Source organism: Callithrix jacchus, chromosome 12, assembly GCF_049354715.1.
Source record: "Callithrix jacchus isolate 240 chromosome 12, calJac240_pri, whole genome shotgun sequence".
Taxonomy (NCBI): domain Eukaryota; kingdom Metazoa; phylum Chordata; class Mammalia; order Primates; family Cebidae; genus Callithrix; species Callithrix jacchus.
This window is the reverse complement of record NC_133513.1, coordinates 81,828,395-81,846,561: the sequence shown is the minus strand read 5'-3', so window position 1 is coordinate 81,846,561 and position 18,167 is coordinate 81,828,395. Positions and strand designations below refer to the sequence as shown.

The 18,167-nt window shown below is 42.1% G+C and overlaps 1 protein-coding gene across 2 annotated transcripts in view; it reads left to right on the top strand.

Moving 5' to 3' along the window:
- Nucleotides 1-18,167, top strand: part of LIPA (lipase A, lysosomal acid type) — a 47,915-nt gene that overhangs the window by 11,419 nt on the left and 18,329 nt on the right. For both annotated transcript variants that reach the window (XM_009009933.5, XM_078345973.1), the window contains exons 4-6: nucleotides 12,801-12,999; nucleotides 14,196-14,305; nucleotides 15,721-15,857. In XM_009009933.5, the coding sequence (XP_009008181.1) occupies nucleotides 12,801-12,999; nucleotides 14,196-14,305; nucleotides 15,721-15,857 (446 nt within the window). The remainder of the gene's footprint in view (nucleotides 1-12,800; nucleotides 13,000-14,195; nucleotides 14,306-15,720; nucleotides 15,858-18,167) is intronic.

Sequence of the window (18,167 nt, the reverse complement as noted above, 5' to 3'; positions counted from 1 at the left end):
AGATACCTATAAAAGTAAGCATTTATTTAAGGTACTCTGAATATGCCTTCTTTTTAATTAGAAATATCTTCAAGACTTGTGTGTTTGTTAATAACTAACTGGAGTAAGCTACAGGATCTAAAGCAGCCCTTTTTACAATCAGTTAGGAGAAAATAATTGCAAATATCCACTTAGAGGCAAAGAACTATTTTTATTACCAAAAAGGTTTCTGCACATTGTTGTGGCAATATTGTATCTGTTTAGAAAATGAGCTTTTCCAAAAGTGAATGAAGTTCTTCAGGTGACCAAAACTGAAAATCAATATTTCCATGTTTCATTAATCAAGACATAGAATACAGTTAAAGCAAAATAGTTTACATTAAAAAAAAAAAAGAAATGTAGTAGAACTATGTCTGGGGGTCAGGTGACAAGCACTGTGTCCTCTCTAGCCATATGTCTCCGAAGGTGCTTTCTTCTGTGGCCCCTCTGCTCCTTCAGTTGAGGGAGCATTTTTGGATGGGAGCTGGATAATTTCCCAAAATTTGGTCAACTGTGAAACTCTGGAACTCAAGTTGCTGTGTTGCAAAGTTATTCGAATACAGGCTGTGGTGCATAGAGGGGCAGGGGAGACAGAAGGGCAGTTTGAGATGGAGATGATGGGCATGTTTGTCACATGACCTGGGTTTGATTCCCAGCTTCATCATATACTAACTGTGTGTCCTGGGGCCAATTATTTATTCTTACTAAGCCTCAGAGGCCCCAAAGGAGGAACAATGATGTAAATGGCCCAGCACTATCCTGGGTGCATGAAAAACTCTAATTATGACAATGTTCCGGAAAGTTCTGCAGTGAACAAGACAGACCACATCACTGCCTTCATGTTGCCTGGTGATCAGAGTAATTATTGCTGGTGGTGGGGAGAATAGCATTCTGAGGTGTGGAACGGTTTTCTTCCCTGCTCTGTGATGCAGGGTGCTCTTGTGTTCACTCCTGCAGGTCACCTGCTCCCCAGCAGGGTGACAGTGAAGTATGAGTTCAGTGGACTGTGCAGTGGCAAAGGCCATGTGACTCTCTGAATATGTCCTGTGGACAGGCCAAGAGCTGTGCTCTGTGTGAATCATCAGGTGAACTCTCATACAATTCTAGGGCATAAGAACTTCTATTACCCCTGTTTTACAGATGAGGAAACCAAAGTTTATAGGGGTTAATTAACTTGCCCAAGATAAAGCAGCTAATGGGTAGTGAAGTCAGGAGTCATACAGCCTGTGACTGTCCCTGCCCACTTGGCCCTCTTCTCAGGTCTGAGAACAGCTGTGATGTCCCTGATAAAGTCACACTATGGAAAGTATCTGATTTAGATATTCTACAGCTTGGCTTCTGCTTACTATACCAACTCAGAGAGCTGTTAGGTGACTTATCTGAGATAATGCATCTGAAGTGCTAAGTGTTTAGCATGGTGCCTGACACATTGTCAACACTTAGATGCTCTTGCTGTTACTATGTCTATATGACCTGGGCTAAAGAATGCCACTTCACTTTATCCTTCTTCATAGTGGTTATGTTCTAATAATATTTTATTATGTTTACAGTTGACTTTTTAACAACATGGGGGCTATTGACAACTGCATATAACTTTTGTGTTCCCCAAAACTTAACTAATGGCTTACTGCTGACTGGAAGCCTTACCTATAACATACATAGTTGATTAACATATATTTTGTATGTTATATGTATTATATACTGTATTGCTATAATAAGTAAGCTAGAGAAAAGAAAATGATATGAAGGAAATTATAAGGAAAAGAAAATGTATTTACTATTCATTAAATGGAAGTGGATCCATTCTTACGTTGGAACAGGCTAAGGAAGAGGAGAAAGAGGAGGGGTTGGCCTTGCTATCCCAGGAATAGCAGAGGTGGGAGAGAGGGAGGAAGTGGAAGCGGAGACAGGAGAAGTAGGCACATTCGGGGTAACTTTATGAAAATACATTGTAATTTCTGTCCTTTTAACTTTTTCATTTCCCTAGAAACGTTTCTATAGAATAGCAATTCTTCCATCATTTGCTTTAGTTCCGGTGCCTGTGTCACAGAAGCGTCAGTGTTGTGAAAGAAGTCTTGAATAATTGCAGTTGCAGCCCTTCTGCTGAATTGTCTAATACCAGTTTGTTTGCTGGCACTGCTTCTCCCATGTCTTCTTTCCCATCATCTGGAGGTGTTTCAGAAGCACTCATCTCCATTAAGTCATCTTCTGTTAATTCCTCTGGTGTGTCTATTAGCTTTTGACTTTATTTAAGATGCACATCTTGAAACCCTTTACCTGCTCCCACCCTCCACCATTTTGCCATATCCTCAATCTTTGTCTTGATTTTCCTGATTGGCTAAGTCATGGATCCTGTGAAGTCATACACAACATCTGGACACAGTTTTCTCCAGCAGGAATTCATTGTTTCAGGCTTGATAACTTGCATGGCTTTTTCTGTAACAACAATGGCATCTTCAGTGGTGTAATTCTTCCAGACCTTTATGATGTTCTCTCTGTTGGGGTTCTCCTCCATAACGTTGTCAATCCTTTCCATAGTGTACATGTGTTATGAGTCTTAAAGGTCCTTATGACCTCCTGATTTAGAGGCTGAATTAAAGATGTGTTTGGGGACAAGTAGACCACTTCGATACCTTTGGTACTGAATTCATGGGATTCTGCGTGGCCAGAGGCATTGCCTAATATCAAAAGAAAGTCCTTGCTGGCAGGGTACTTCCTGACTTCAGGAAAAAAGCATCAGTGGAACCAATCTGGAAATAGTTCTCATTGTCCAGTCCTTCTTACTGTACAAACAAAAGACTGGCAGCTGGTATCTATATTTTCCCTTCAATGCTCAGGGATTAGCAGATTTATAGATAAGGGCAGACCTGACCATCAACCCTACTGCATTTGCACAAAACAGTAGAGTTAGCCTATCCCATCCTGCCTTAAATCTGGTGCTTGCTTCTTTTCCTTACTAATAAATGTCCTTTGTGTTTTTTTTTTCTTTTTTTAAGAATGGAACACTTTCATCTGCATTAAAAACTTGTTCAGGCAGATACATTTTCCTCCAGGAACTTACATGTAGCCTCTTGGTTGGCAGAAGCTGCTGCTTCTGTTATCTTGACATATTTTTAAAGTTGTTTTTTTTTAACTTTATAATTCTTAAAATTAATTAATTTTTGGTTTTTAGAGTCCGCATCTTGCCCTGTCACCCAGCTGGAGCGTAGTGGCACGATTATAGCTCCCTGTAACCTCTAAGTCCTAGGCTCAAGCAGTCTTCTCACCTCGCCTTCTAAGTAGCTATGACTACAGACATGTACCAACCATACTCAGCTGACTTTTAAAACAAATTTTGGTAGAGATGGGGTCTCAGTATGTTTTTCAGGCTGCTCTCAAACTCCTGGCCTCAAGAGATCCTCCCACTTTGGCCTCCCAAAGTGCTGGGATTACAAACATGAGCCACCATGCCTGGTCTGTCTTGGCATTTTAAAAGCCAAACCTCTTTGTAAAATTATCAAGCCATCTTTTGTTGGCATTAAATTCTCCAGCTTTCAGATTCTTCATCTTCTTTTTTCTTTAAGTTGTCATATAATGACTTTGTTTTTTTTCTTGAATCTTAGAGTCTAGAATTTATTCTTTCTTTTCCTTGAGTATTAGGGTCTAGAATCATAGTAGAGCAATTCTGTACCCACATAAAAGCTGCATTTTCAATATGAGATAAAAGGTATTTCAGAAAAAGTGCCAGGCTTTTGTGCTTGCTGTCATAGCTGCAATGACAGGAGTGGCAGAGCTGCTACATTTCTTTTCTTCTTTTTTTTATTATTTTATTTTATTTTTTGAGATGGAGTTTTGTTCTTGTTACCCAGGCTGGAGTGCAATGGCACGATCTCAGCTCACTGCAACCTCCGCCTCCTCGGTTCAGGCAATTCTCCTGCCTCAGCCTCCTGAGTAGCTGGGATTACAGGCACGCACCACCATGCCCAGCTAATTTTTTGTATTTTTAGAAGAGACAGGGTTTCACCATGTTGACCAGGATGGTCTCGATCTCTTGACCTCGTGATCCACCTGCCTCAGCCTCCCAAAGTGCTGGGTTACAGGCTTGAGCCACCATGCCTGGCCCATTTCTTTTCTTAAAAGAAATTAAAAAAAAATTTTATTTTTTTAAAACAATTGTCTTATGTGTCATTTATCTTGAAATGAAGACAATTGAAACTGCAGATCTCAATGTATGGCACATATCAAGCAATTCAACTTCTTGTAATGTCTGGACTTTTCTCTGCTTTGGGGGGAGCACTCCTAGATCACTATTAGTTCTTCGCACGGGACCCATGGTGTTATTCAAGGTGTATGATATTGCACTAAACATGATGAAAAACATATGGGCACTGCAAAAGATCGCTTTGTACTGAAATATGCAATTTACTGGAAACATGAACTGCTCATGTGGAGATGATTAGTGTCTCGGGAGCTTTAAGCAGACATTCAGAATGCTTGAGCTCACCACAAGGGCAACAGGAGGCGGCTACAAAATTATTACAATAGTACACTATATACTATAGTTGATTTTATGCAGTTGTGATTTAACACCACATCTTTACACTTGTTTAAATTTCTTTTACCTGTGAATGGCACCATGTGTGGTCTGTACGCGTGTGTCTAAGTTTCGAAAATTTTCTTTTTGGCCTGGCATGGTGGCTCACGCCTATAATCCCAGCACTTTGGGAGGCCGAGTGAGGCAGGTGGATCATGAGGTCAGGGAGGTCAAGACCAGCCTGGCCAAGATACGGGGTTGCTGTATCTTCTAAAAATACAAAAATTAGCTGGATGTGGTGATGGGCTCCTGTAATCCCAGTTACTCTGGGGGCTGAGGCAGGAGAATCGCTTGAACCTGGGAGGTGGAGGTTGTAGTGAGCCAAGATCACCACACTGCACTCCAGCCTGGGTGACAAAGTGAGACTGCGACTCAAAAAAAATAAGAAAGAAAATTTTAATTTTTATACTTTGTGTATCTTTATGGTGATAAATAAAAAATAGGCTAATATCTAAATCTATTTTATGCATTCATGACATACCTAGCCTTTTAGTAACTTTTCATTATTTCTAGGCTACAGAGTTGGTCTGTTAGTTTTTCTCAAATTGTTGCCAATCTCCAACAACTTTTTGAATGTTTATTGAAAAAAATCCATGTATGAGTGGATTTGTGCAGGTCAAACCTGTGTTGTTTAAGGGCCACCTGTTTATATGTATTATTATTACTATCAGGGACCGTTATTTATTCAGCTTTACTACATATTAACTACTTCATCATCCTCACTTTAGAAAAGGACACCTATACTTCAGAAAGAGTTGAAAAATCCTGCAAAGTTTTGTTGCCATTAAGAACTGAGGTCTTCTTCATGCTATCGCCCTGGTGTCTGACCTCCTCCTTGTTCCCTCTTTTGATTCTACCCTGGACCTCAGCTGGTTTCTCACATGTGTTTTAGAATGTGACAAGGTCTTGTCTGGACTCAGCATCCTGGCAGAGAAGGCCAGTGCCTTGGGAGGCAGGAGGAACTTCCCCACCCACTCGGTCATCTTCCTCCTGCAGGACTGTGTGCTCAGCACATTCAGTTTTGGAGCCTGAGTAATCCCCTCCTGGCTTCCACCCACACTGGAAAGGCAGCAGCATCATGGAACTGGCACCAGTTTTGTCCTATTTAGGACCATGATGAAATTACTTGCCATCTACAGGCTGAGAAATGATCCTTTAGTCTTTTCCCTTAATCCCCAGCTCTCCTAGAGCCACCCGTAGGGCACAGCTGGTGAAGGCAGCCCTTGACCTGTCATGCTGGTTTGTTGCTCAGATGAACAGGATTTCAGGGTGCCTGAGTGCATCGAGAAAGCTGGGCCTTGGAGGAGCTGCCTGAGCAGGTGAGGCCGAATGAATGCCCCTCCTCTCATTCCCTATCCCCTCCATCTACTAGAGATTACTTTCTTCAAGCACTTTGTCCACATCCTTTCAAAATAGCTTCCTGCCTTCAGCCAGAAGGCCTCAGTGTGTTCTAGAGACTTCTCTCTTGTTAACCTTCTTTCCCTAGCAAAACAGTGAAAAGCATGGCCTGTGGTGTCAGACACACCTGGTTAGACTCCACCTCCTTCACTTCCTAGCTCTCGTTCAGCCTTGGGCAAGTTACATGACTTCTCTGCCACAATTCCCTGTTCTGTTAAATGGCAGTAGTGCCAACTTCAAAGGATTTTCAGTAAAGTACCTAGAGCATATAAGCATACAATCGGAGCTAGCTATCATTTCAGTCAGCTGTTCTCAGCAAGGTGAAGTGAAATCTAAAATAGTTCACTGGAAGATGTGAGTGGCAATAGCTTTAACCCTCCCTGAGAGAAACATCTTTTGCCAGTAAATCCTTAAATCCTTGTTTGGTAGTGGGATGGGAAAGAACCACACTGTACCTTACTATCTTCTCCCTGGTGGGAGCAGGTGAGAGAAGCTGGCAGACAGTTGGCTGGGCCTGCTTCCAGTGCCCAGTCTATTCCATACCCTTTGGTATTCACCCAATGCCTGAGGGAAGGGGCAAGCAGTTTAGCAGACATTTTTAAAGGTTTTCCACCCCAGGATTCAATACTATTTTCTTTGTTGAGGATCCATCATGCCTAATGGAATCGCTGTCTCTAGAAGCTCAGTAAGTTATATCCTCTGCATCTCCCTCCTTGGAAAGGCCTTTTTTCATTCTGGGATGAAAGGAAACTGGCCCAGCCTGGAAAGATGTGTACCCCACGAAGTCCTTCTTATACCCTGTGTCCCCAAGTCAGATGAGGCACTGGACTTTCCTAGTGGTTTCCCAGCCTGGCTGCGCATCAGAATCAGGTAGGGTGCCCTTCATGTGCACCATGGGGTCCCACCCAGCCAAGGTCTGGGTTTGGTGTCAGCTCTATTTGGCTCCTGTGCTTTCTCCAGAATGCTTTGTGGAAATATCTGTCTCTTACTTAGGATCTAGGTCAAATGTTTCTCCCTCTGGCTGAGTAACTTTCTCCTGAATCTTTCTGAGTGGTGCTCTAGCCTTCTTCTTGCTGGACTGGTCATTGTGTGTCTGTCTCCCCAGATGATGGAGCTCCCTGTGGGAGGGAGCGTGGGTTACCCGTCTTTGCATTCCCAGCATCTATTAAGTTGGTGCAAAAGTAATTGTGGTTTTTGCCATTACTCTTTTTTTTGGAGTAGGGGGGATGGAGTCCCACTCTGTCACCCAGGCTGGAGTGCAGTGGTGCAATCTCATTACACCACAACCTCCACCTCTTGGGTTCAAACAGTTCTCCTGCCTCAGCCTCCCAAGTAGCTGGGATTACAGGTGCCCACCACCATGTCTGGATAATATATATTTTTTGGCATTCTTATTAGACACAGGTTTCATCATGTTGGTCAGGCTGGTCTCAAACTCTTGACCTCAGTTGATCTGCCCACCTCGGCTTTCCGAAGTGCTGGGATTACAGGTGTGAGCCACTGTGCCTGGCCTGCCATTGCAAAAACTGCGGTGACTTTTGCAACAACCTAATAGCACAGTGGCTGCTACTCAATAGGCATCACTAAAGGGTTACACAAAACATAATGTGTGTTTTCCAATCAGTTCTTGATATTTTAATTTCTCGTGCACTGCCTAAGATACAGCACGTTTTCATTAAAAATTCTTCAGCTGAATGTGGAGGTCATAGCTGAGTGGCCTCCATTACTCTAAAGCCATTTGTCAGATGTTTGCCTTCCGTTATCAGCCCCTTTCTTCATCCATCAGTATTTCCCATGAGAAAACAGTGTGGTCTGCAGTACCCTTTGCAGTGCTTGGCCCAGATTTTCCAGATTTGAAAACATGTAGCTTGCAAAGAATAGATTCACTGTCTTCTTCCCATCTGCTGCATCTTTTGTGTCTGTTGTTCGTTGAGCTTTTGTATTCAGCTTGAAGTGAGGGATGGAAGAACCCAAACAAACGAACAAGCAAAACAGTTGGAAAAACAGTGGCTTTGACTTGTTCTTTCTGCATTACAGATGTCTTAACAAATCCCTGAGTTTTGTCCACACTCTCCCCATCAATCCACTGTACAGCTTTGCTGTCACCTGGGGTCTACACCAGCAGGTCTGTTTGTGTGTACGTGCACGTACATGCATGTGTGCTGCTGTGTTCTCTTTATCCCTGAGCTGTCACTCCCATTTTGTACCCAGCGGCTTGTGGCATTGAGTTGGGGGTAATGAATATCCACAGATAGCCCCTTCATGTAAATAGTTTATTTTAATGTTGCTAAACTGTTATTTTGTTTATTTTTCTGTCAAACAGGAACTCTTTATAACCTATATTGCAGTAATGATTGTTTTGGGCAAGGTCAGATCCACAGAAATGTAATAGATGGGGCAAATCCAGGAGCTTTGGGAAAACCTTCCATGGAGGGTAGGGTAAAGGTCTGGGAACTTTTTAGAAGCTCCTTCAAAGGATGAAAAGCATTGTACAGGTGTGAATTAGGTCTGGGTGGAGTCAGGGTATTTACAGGTGTTGTTAGAAGCCGCTCAGCTGCCTTAGACATGGTCTCCCGGGTAGCATGTGCTCCAGCTGTCCACATGCAATTGTTCGCATGCATTCCTTGCTTTACACTTACCTCCCAGTAAAACTGCAGCAGCTCCTCATTGCCCTTGGGAATCCAGGAGTTATTTGGGGATGTTTAAAGACTTTCCTGATATATCTTTGACTTGTCCACTTCTACATTTCCCCTTCAAAACTCCTGGAGGTTAGAGAGGGAAGTACAGAGACTTCAGGGAAACTTTAAACATTCCCCATTGAGAGAAGGTGGGGAGCTGAGTCCTGTTCCCATGAGCTGGCCAACATCTCCCCTTCTAGCCTCTGTTCTGGCCTGGCTGCCACACATCACCCTCCTCCTCCTCTCTCAGTTATCCCTGCCCCAGGGCCCTCTTCAGTTTCAAACCATTCCTGCCTTTCTCTGGACACTCTTCCCTGAGAAGTGGAACAGGCAGCCTCAGGTTTTCCACGGTTAGCTACAGAGGCACAGATTGGAACAAGTGCCAAGAATTAGGCCGCCTACGGGGCCTTCCTCTTGCTTTACTCTGACTCTCCATCCCGCGGGAAGACAATTGCAGTTGTTTTTGTTGGAAATGACCTGACCTGTGGGAGCATCCTGCTCCTGGCCTTTGAAAGTCAAGTTGCCTTCCTCATGGCCTAGCCCCCCAATCACTTTCGATGCGTGAAAAGGGTCTCAGCATACCTAAGGAGCTGTGGCATGAGCAGGAAAGCCCTTCTTTCTAGAAAGTGTTAGGCACCATCAGTAGGGCAGAGCCACTGCATCGTACAGCTCCTGGGCACCTTCACACTGCATTGTATAGTTACCATGAGACGCCATTGCTGCCTGTAGTTGCCTAACAAGGCAGCCCTACTTTGGAGGAACTATTATTCAAAGCACTTTTTTCAACCATAATTTCATGATGAATTAATTTTGGTGATTATTATTGTCACTTACACTGAAGTTTATAATTTTGAACTTTTAATGATAATTTTTTCATATTTTCCTAGCTGGATTATCATCTTCATTGAAGCGAAGAAGCCTGTGCATAAGACACTGTATCTACCACAGTGCCTTCCACATACACTTTTCATAGTCAATTCAGTCTTGTTAATATCACATTAAAATGAACCTTTGAAGGCAAAGATGAGCACATAAAGTAGCCCTAATCTTGTCCTATTTGCTTTCTATTTTCTCCTCATGTGTAGAAGTTCATTTACATGGCCCTGGTATTTCTAATTTGTGATTAGAAAATCACAGCAGCCAGACATGATGGCTCACTTCTGTAATCCCTGCACTTTAAGAGCCTGAGGCAAGAGAATCACTTGAGGCCAGGAGTTTGAGGCCATCCTGGGCAACAAAGTAAGAACTCATCGCTATGGAAAATTTTTTTAAAAAATTGGCTGGATGTTGTTGTACACACCTGTAATCCCAGCTCCTCAGGGCCCTGAGTGGGAGGATCACTTGAGCCCAGGAGTTTGAGAACAGCCTGGCAACATTGTGAAACATCCTCTCCACAAAACCCACAAAAATTAGCTGGCTGTGATGGTGCATGCCTGTAATCACAAACTACTCAGGAGGCTGAGGTGGAAGGATAACTTGAGCCCAGGAGGCCCAAGATCACACCACTGCACTGCAGCCTGGTGACAGACCAAGACCCTGTCTCTCTCAATCAGTCAGTCAATCAATCACATAAGTGAATAAAATGAAACTCATAGTCAGTATAATGTCAGCTCCGTGGGGGTACTTTTTTTTCCTCTTGTTTTTGTTCTCTGCTTTGTTCTCAGTGCTGAGAAGAATGCCTGGCACATAGTTGGTACTCAATAAAGGCTTGTTTCACAAATAACAAATAACCGAAAGGTCTCAGCATTAGAGAAGCAGCTTGAGGTCAGATTTCTTTGGCTCCCATGTCTTTGTCTTCTTTCTTTTCTCCTTTCCTTTCCCTTTCCCTTTCCCTTTCCTTTTCTTTTCTTTTTTTGAGACGGAGTCTCTCTCTGTCACCAGGCTGGAGTGTAGTGGTGTAATCTCAGCTCACTGCAACCTCTGCCTCCTGGGTTCAAGTGATTCTCCTGCCTCAGCCTCCCAAGTAGCTGGGATTACAGGCACACGCCACCAAGCCCAGCTAATTGTTATATTTTTAGTAGATGGGGTTTCACCATGTTGGCCAGGATGGTCTCTATCTCTTGACCTAGTGATCCATCTGTATCGGCCTTCCAAAGTGCTGGGATAACAGGTGTGAGCCACTGCACCTGGCCTGTTTTTTTTCTGCTGTATCACTGTCTCAGGTACAGGGGAGTAGAAAATAAATTCTCACAGGCAGACACAGACACATAATTTATGTTTGTGTGTGAAGCTTTTTATCTATAAAACTTTTTATTTAGCTTAAAATATTTGTATTAAATTTTATTTTATTTTATTTTATTTTTTTTTGAGACGGAGTTCTGCTCTTGTTACCCAGGCTGGAGTGCAATGGCGCGATCTCAGCTCACCACAACCTCCGCCTCCTGGGTTCAGGCAATTCTGCCTCAGCCTCCTGAGTAGCTGGGACTACAGGCACGCGCCACCATGCCCAGCTAATTTTTTGTATCTTTAAGTAGAGACGGGGATTCACCATGTTGACCAGGATGGTCTCGATATCTTGACCTCGTGATCCACCCGCCTCGGCCTCCCAAAGTGCTGGGATTACAGGCTTGAGCCACCGCGCCCGGCCTAAATTTTATTTTTTAAAAGCAGTTTTAAGTTCATAGCAAAATTGAGTGGAAGGTACAGAGATTTCTCATATACCCTCTGCCCCCACACTCCCCTGTAATGAATATCCCCCAGAGTGGAATTGTAATTGTTATAGCTGATGAACCTACATTGACACAAGGCCATAGTTCACATTAGGGTTCACTTTTTATTTTTGAGTTGGTCTCACTGATATTTTCTTTTTTTGAGATGGAGTTTCATTCTGTCGCCCAGGCTGGAGTGCAGTGGTGCAATCTTGGCTCACTGTAACCTCTGCCTCCTGAGTTCAAGCAATTCTCCTGCCTCAGCTTCCTGAATAGCTGGGATTACAGGTGCACGCCACCATGACTTTTTTTTTTTTTGTATTTTTAGTAGAGACAGGGTTTCACCATCTTGGCCAGGCTAGTCTCGAACTACTGACCCCAAGTGATCCACCCGCCTCAGCCTCCCAAAGTATTGGGATTACAGGTGTGAACCACCATACTCGGCCATTACGGTTCACTCTTTATGTTGTATATTGTATAGTTTCGGACAAATGTATGATGACATGTATTTACCACTTTAATGTCATACAGAGTAGTCTCACGGCCCTAAAAAATTCTCTTTGCTCTATGAATGCCTTCCTCTTTCCTAGCCCCTGGCAACCAGGATCTTTTTTACTGTCTCTCTAGTTATGCCTTTTCCAGCATGTCATACAGAATGCAGCCTTTATAGATCTTAGTAATGTGCATTTAAGGTTCCTCTATGTCTTTTCGTGGCTTGATAGCTCATTTCCTTTTAGGGCTGAACAATACTCCATCGTGGGATGTAGCACAGTTTGGTCTTCCATTGATTTACTGAACAACATATTGGTTGTTTCGAAATTTTGGCAATTATGAGTAAAGCTACTGTAGACATCTGTATGCAGGTTTTTGTGTAAACGTTAAGTTTTCAACTCTTTTGGATAAAATACCAAGGAATTATACAGTATTTTATATGGATTATATGGTAAGAGTTTGTTTTGTAAGAAACTGTCAGACTTTTTCAGTGTGGTGCTACCAGTTTGCATTTCTACCAGCAATGAATGAAAGTTCCTATTCTTCCACATCCTCATCAGCAATTGGTGTTTTCCGCGTTTCTGGACATTGGTCATTCTGATACGTGTATAGTGGTGTCTCATCATGTGTGATCTTTTTCTTTCCTTTGGTTTATTTTGTTAGGGATTATTGTGAGAGATGCAATTACCAAAGCAAATTGTAAAAACATCTTATAAGTTCTTAAAAATATATTGATTTTTGTTTATGCTGCTAGGTAAGTGTGTCTTGTTGCTGGACATGCAAAACATGGTCCAGTTTCACTGCTACCTTGCCAGTCTGTTTAAAAAAAATCTTTACTAATGTAGTGTGGGAGTACATCACTACCTCGAGATTTTAATTTACTTCTAGTTCATGATTTGCTTATGGATCTTTTACGAATGTTCTATTTAGCAAGATATCATGTTTATTTTGAAGCTTGGTGCTTCTACGTCCTAAACAATGAATGTTTTTCAGGTCCCAAACCAGCTGTCTTCCTGCAACATGGCTTGCTGGCAGATTCTAGTAACTGGGTCACAAACCTTGCCAACAGCAGCCTGGGCTTTATTCTTGCTGATGCTGGTTTTGATGTGTGGATGGGCAACAGCAGAGGAAATACCTGGTCTCGGAAACATAAGACACTCTCAGTTTCTCAGGATGAATTCTGGGCTTTCAGGTACATTTGAATTGATAATGGCATGGCTGTATTTCCTTAGTACTCTTAAAGCAGACACACAGGATTCCAGCAAAAGAGGCAGATAGCTGGGTAACGTTGAAGTTGTATGAGAGGGGAAGCTGGTGTCTTTTGAAAGTTTTTAAACATTGCTAGGAATTTCATGACTAGCAGTAAGGTAAATTATAAGTAAATGATTACATTAAGATTTAGATTTAGTTAGGAATTCTTAAGTTATTTTGGCATTTCTGGTGGTGTGGGAGCTGCTGGGTAAATGCAGTTCCATAACTTCCCTACTTTCTCCATAACTATGTACTCCAGATGTTCACTTTTCTTCTTTCCAGAAATTATCCTTTCCTTCTCTTACTTCTGGCTCTACCAATTAATTGCTGTACAACATTGGACATATTACATAAGCCCCCTGTGTCTTGGTTTCCTCATTTGTAAAATGGGGCATAATAAACAGCTACCTCATAAGGTCACTGGGAGCTTAAAAGAGAGGATGCAGAGAAGGAGCCTCTACAGAGCCTGGCACATTGTAGGAGCTTGCTAGGTGTTGGCTCTTCTCCTGACAGTGGCAACAGGCACACACACATGCCCATATGCACACCTGGATTTTGGTCTATGTTTTGGTATCGGGCATTAGAGAAAGTCAGTAGCACAATAGAAGCCTCTGAGTTTGCTTCCCATTTGTAAAACCAGAGGCCACTCTAAGGACCTGAAACACAAGAATGAGAGCTTTTACCAAAAGGCATATACAATAATAGATTTATTGTCACACTATTTGTAACAGTGGAAAACAGAAAACTACCCAAATGCATGTCAGCAGTGAATGGATAAAGTGTTGTATATTTATATAGTAGAATAAGAATGAACAACCTACAATTATATGCAGCAAAAATGGATAAAATCAGATACAGAAGAAAACACACTGTATAATTCTACTTACAGAAATATTTTAAATGGCTGAAACTAATGTATGGTGTGAAAAATGAGGACAATAGTTACCTTTGGGAGACACAATTATAAAGGCGCCCAAAGGGGCTTCTGCAGTCCTTCTGATATTGTTTCTTGGACTCACTGCTGTTTTTCACAGCTGTGTTTAGTTTGTGATAACTCATCAAACTGCATACTCAGTATGTGTGTGCTATTCTATTGCATGTACTATTTCAATGAAAGAGTTCTTTTCTTGATTACAGTTATGATGAGATGGCAAAATATGACCTACCAGCTTCTATTAGCTTCATTCTGAATAAAACTGGCCAAGAACAAGTGTATTATGTGGGTCATTCTCAAGGCACCACCATAGGTATGTATGTAAATAAGATCAGAAGTCAATATAAAGTCTTCATTACAGAGTTTGTACTTAAAAGTGAAATATAAAAAGATGTTAGTTCAAATACAGTTTATTTTAAAATGCCAAACAGAAATAATGAATAGCATAAGGAATGTTGGTAACATTTAGTCTTTTCTGAAAATTAATGGTATATAGTTTTCTCCAAATTGAAATTAATGTAAGCCCCAATATATTATATGTTTTCCTAGATAAAGCAAGATGGGAATGTGAGAGGGTAGAAAAGAAGTAGTTTCTAAATTCAGAGACATTTTAAAAGAAAACAAAACAAATGTACTGCCTTCTGAAGTTAAGTGGAATTTAACTAACTACAGGTTACATTTGGTTTCAAAATTTTGAAAAGTTATGTGCATTTTAATTTATGCTAATTATTTAAGTAATGTGTGTTCATTGTAGAAAAACAGAAAATTTAGCAAAGTTAAAGAAAATAAAAATTGCCCATAATTATAGCAAGCAAGAGTTTCTACTTGTGCCCTTTGCTCCACTGCTTACTAAAGTGACATTCTGGGGCCAGGTGGCAAGAAGTCAGAGAAGGTTGTATTAGTCTGTTTTCACACTGCAAATAAAGACATACAGGAGACTGGGCAATTTATAAAGAAAAAGGGGTTTAATGGACTCACAGTTTAATGGATGGTGAGCTAGGGAGGCCTCACAATCATGGCGGAAGATCAAGGGATGTCTTATGTGGTGGCAGACAAGAGAGAGTGAGAGCCAAGTGAAAAGGGGTTTCCCCTTATAAAACCATCAAATCTCATGAGACTTATTCACTACCACAAGAACAGCATAGGGGAAACTGCCTCCATGATTCAATTATCCTCCAACAGGTCCCTCCCACAACACGGGAATTATGGGAACTACAATTAAAGACGAGATTTGGGTGGGGACACAGCCAAACCATATCAAGGGTTAAAAAATATTTTAAAGTTAGGGGATTCAACTGTGAGTTCCTTTGAAATCATTGGTGGTTAATTTGAACGTGGTATCTGTGAATTTTTCTTTGGGGAAGGGGCATGGTGGGGATAAAGGTGGTGGGGTGAGGCTCTTGGAAATACAGTCTGTGATTTAAATTGGAAATGGAACTGGAAAGATTTTCTGGTTCTCCCAGCCTGGATTTATTTCAGCACTTACCTAGGTTGAGATTTGGAACTAGCATTAACAAATGCTTGATTTACTAGTTTAACCAAATTCAGTGTTAGGGCACACAGAAGTTCAGAGGGCCCCGTGTCAAGTGTTTTGCCTCTTGCCAGTGGTGGTGTTTGCGTGGTCTCAGTCCACTGCGAGAGGGCGGTGCAGGTGATGGCCTTTGTCTTTTCTGAGAAAAGGAAATCCCAGAAGATGGAATTCCTGCTTTCTTCCCTTTGTTCTCACAGGTTTTATAGCATTTTCACAGATCCCTGAGCTGGCCAAAAGGATTAAAATGTTTTTTGCCCTGGCTCCTGTGGCTTCCGTGGACTTTTGTACTAGCCCGCTGGCCAAATTAGGACATTTTCCAGATCTTCTTATTAAGGTACTTGGACCCCTCCCATCCCTCTCCTCTCCCCACAGATTTCCTCCTCAGATGGAAGAACTGGCCAGTGGAGGGAGAAGCTGTGCCTTCCTCCCCTGCATTTTGATCAGTGGAGCAATGGGCTTTTCTTCTTCCATTTACCCCTCCTTCCAGACCCAGGGGTGGCAGGGGACGCCTGTCATTCCCTGCAAACTGGTGCCACGTGTACTCATGGTTAGCATTGCCAGTACAGCTCTGCCCACCTCATAGGGTCAGCAAGGCGGGTCTGGGAGAAAATAGTTTAAGCATTGGTAGAGTTGCTGTTTATCCCATGAGGTGAGCCTATGCACAGAGGAGGTAGGAGATAGGAGATAGGAAATGTGCTCTTCCCAAAAGCCCATCCCTTGCTACACTGAGGGAGACCTAACAACACCATTATTACTGTATTTTATAATATGGCTCCAAAAACACAACCAGTAGCTTCATCAGAGGTCTGCCCTAAAGCTTCAAGACCCCAAGCTCTATTCAAGGAGGAAATAGATTTCATGAAAAAGAGTTTTAAGCCAGCTACGGCCAGATGGTCTATTATGCATGCATTATATGTCTTTTATGAAATATATGTTTACACACACACACATATGAAATCCTGTATAGAAATATATAGTTGAAAACAGGTATAATGTCTCTCAGGGGCCATTTAGAAGACTTTAACAGGAAAGATGGGCTACACTCTGATCTCAAAACCTGACTTCACATAGATTTACTGCACCAGTGACCAGAGCATGCAGATAAGATGTAGCCCCTCTGACTAAGTTTATTTTTAATGTTTTGGGTAATGGAAGCATGAATTTTCATTATGAACAGTTCAGAGATTACAAATAAAGTACTCTTGAACTATCAAGACTTCTCCTACCTTTCTCAGAATGAAACACAGCACTCATTTTGGGGTCTTTTCCTAAAGATCTTGTATGTGAATTTATATACATACAGATGCACTGAAAGAAATATATTGTTTTGCTTGTTAGCAACACCCTGATTTCTGCCTTCATCTTCACATGCCATTCTCCCTGTGTGCATGTCTGTCTCTGTGCCCAAATTTCCCCTTCTGTAGGGACAGCAATCATATTGCATCAGGACCCACCCTAATGACCTCATTTCAGCTTGATTCCTCTGTAAGGAGCCTATCTCCAAATGTGGCTATTCTGAGATACTGTGGGTTAAGGGTTCATTATATTTTTTTAAGGGAGATACAATTCAACTCCTAAAACTGTCTTTATAGGCATTTGGGTTGTTTATTTCTGTTTGTCCCTCTAGAGGATAGACATGAGCAAGAGTGCAAATTATAAAGGGGCAGGTTTGGGTTCAATATAAGGAAGATCTTTCTCCTCTTTCCATTGCACAAATTTGTGAAGATCTTCCTTTAGAGTCTAGAGATTGCCCTGCAAATACTTGCACACAGGTCCACTGACCATTGATTAGGAACAGTGTGGCCAGGGGTTGGCACACTTTTCAGTCAGTAAATGAAAGGGCCAGTCAGTAAATATATTTGACTTTGTGGGCCATTGGTTTCTTGTAAAAACACCACTCTGCCATTATAACATGAAAGCAGTCAGAAACAGTATGCAGAGATAAGTGTAGTAGTGTTCCAATAAAACTTTATTTATAAAAGTAGGCAGTGCTGTGGGGAGGGGGAATGGGGAGTCGTTCAATGAGTACTGAGTTTCAGTTTAGAAAGATGGATAGGTTCTGAAGATAGTGGCGATGGTTGCACAACAGTGTGAGTGTACTTAGTACCACTGAACTGAACTCTTCTACATCAGCAGTCCCCAACCATTCTGGCACCAGGGACCAGTTTCATAGAAGACAGTTTTTCCATGGATGGTGTGGGGGATGGTTTGGGGATGAAATCATTCTACCTAGGATCATCAGGCATTAGATGTTCATAAGCAGCTTGCAACCTGGATCCTTCGCATGTGCAGTTTGTAGCGTTCGTGCTCTGATGAGAATCTAATGCCACTGCTGATTTGACAGGAGGTAGAGCTCAGGTGGTAAAGCTCACTTGCTAGCTGCTCACCTCCTGCTCTGTGGCCTGATTCCTAACAGGCCATGGACTGGAATTGGTCCACGGTCTGGGAGTTGAGGATCCCTGTTTCAAATGATTAGAATGGTAAATGTTATGTTATGTATGTTCTACCACAATAAAAATGTTTTTTTGTTTGTTCATTTTTCTTTTTAAACTTAATGAGGTGAGGGTCTTACCATGTTGCCCCGGCTGGTCTCAAACTCCTGGGCTCAGGGAGTCCTCCTGCCTTGGTCTCCCAAAGTGCCGGG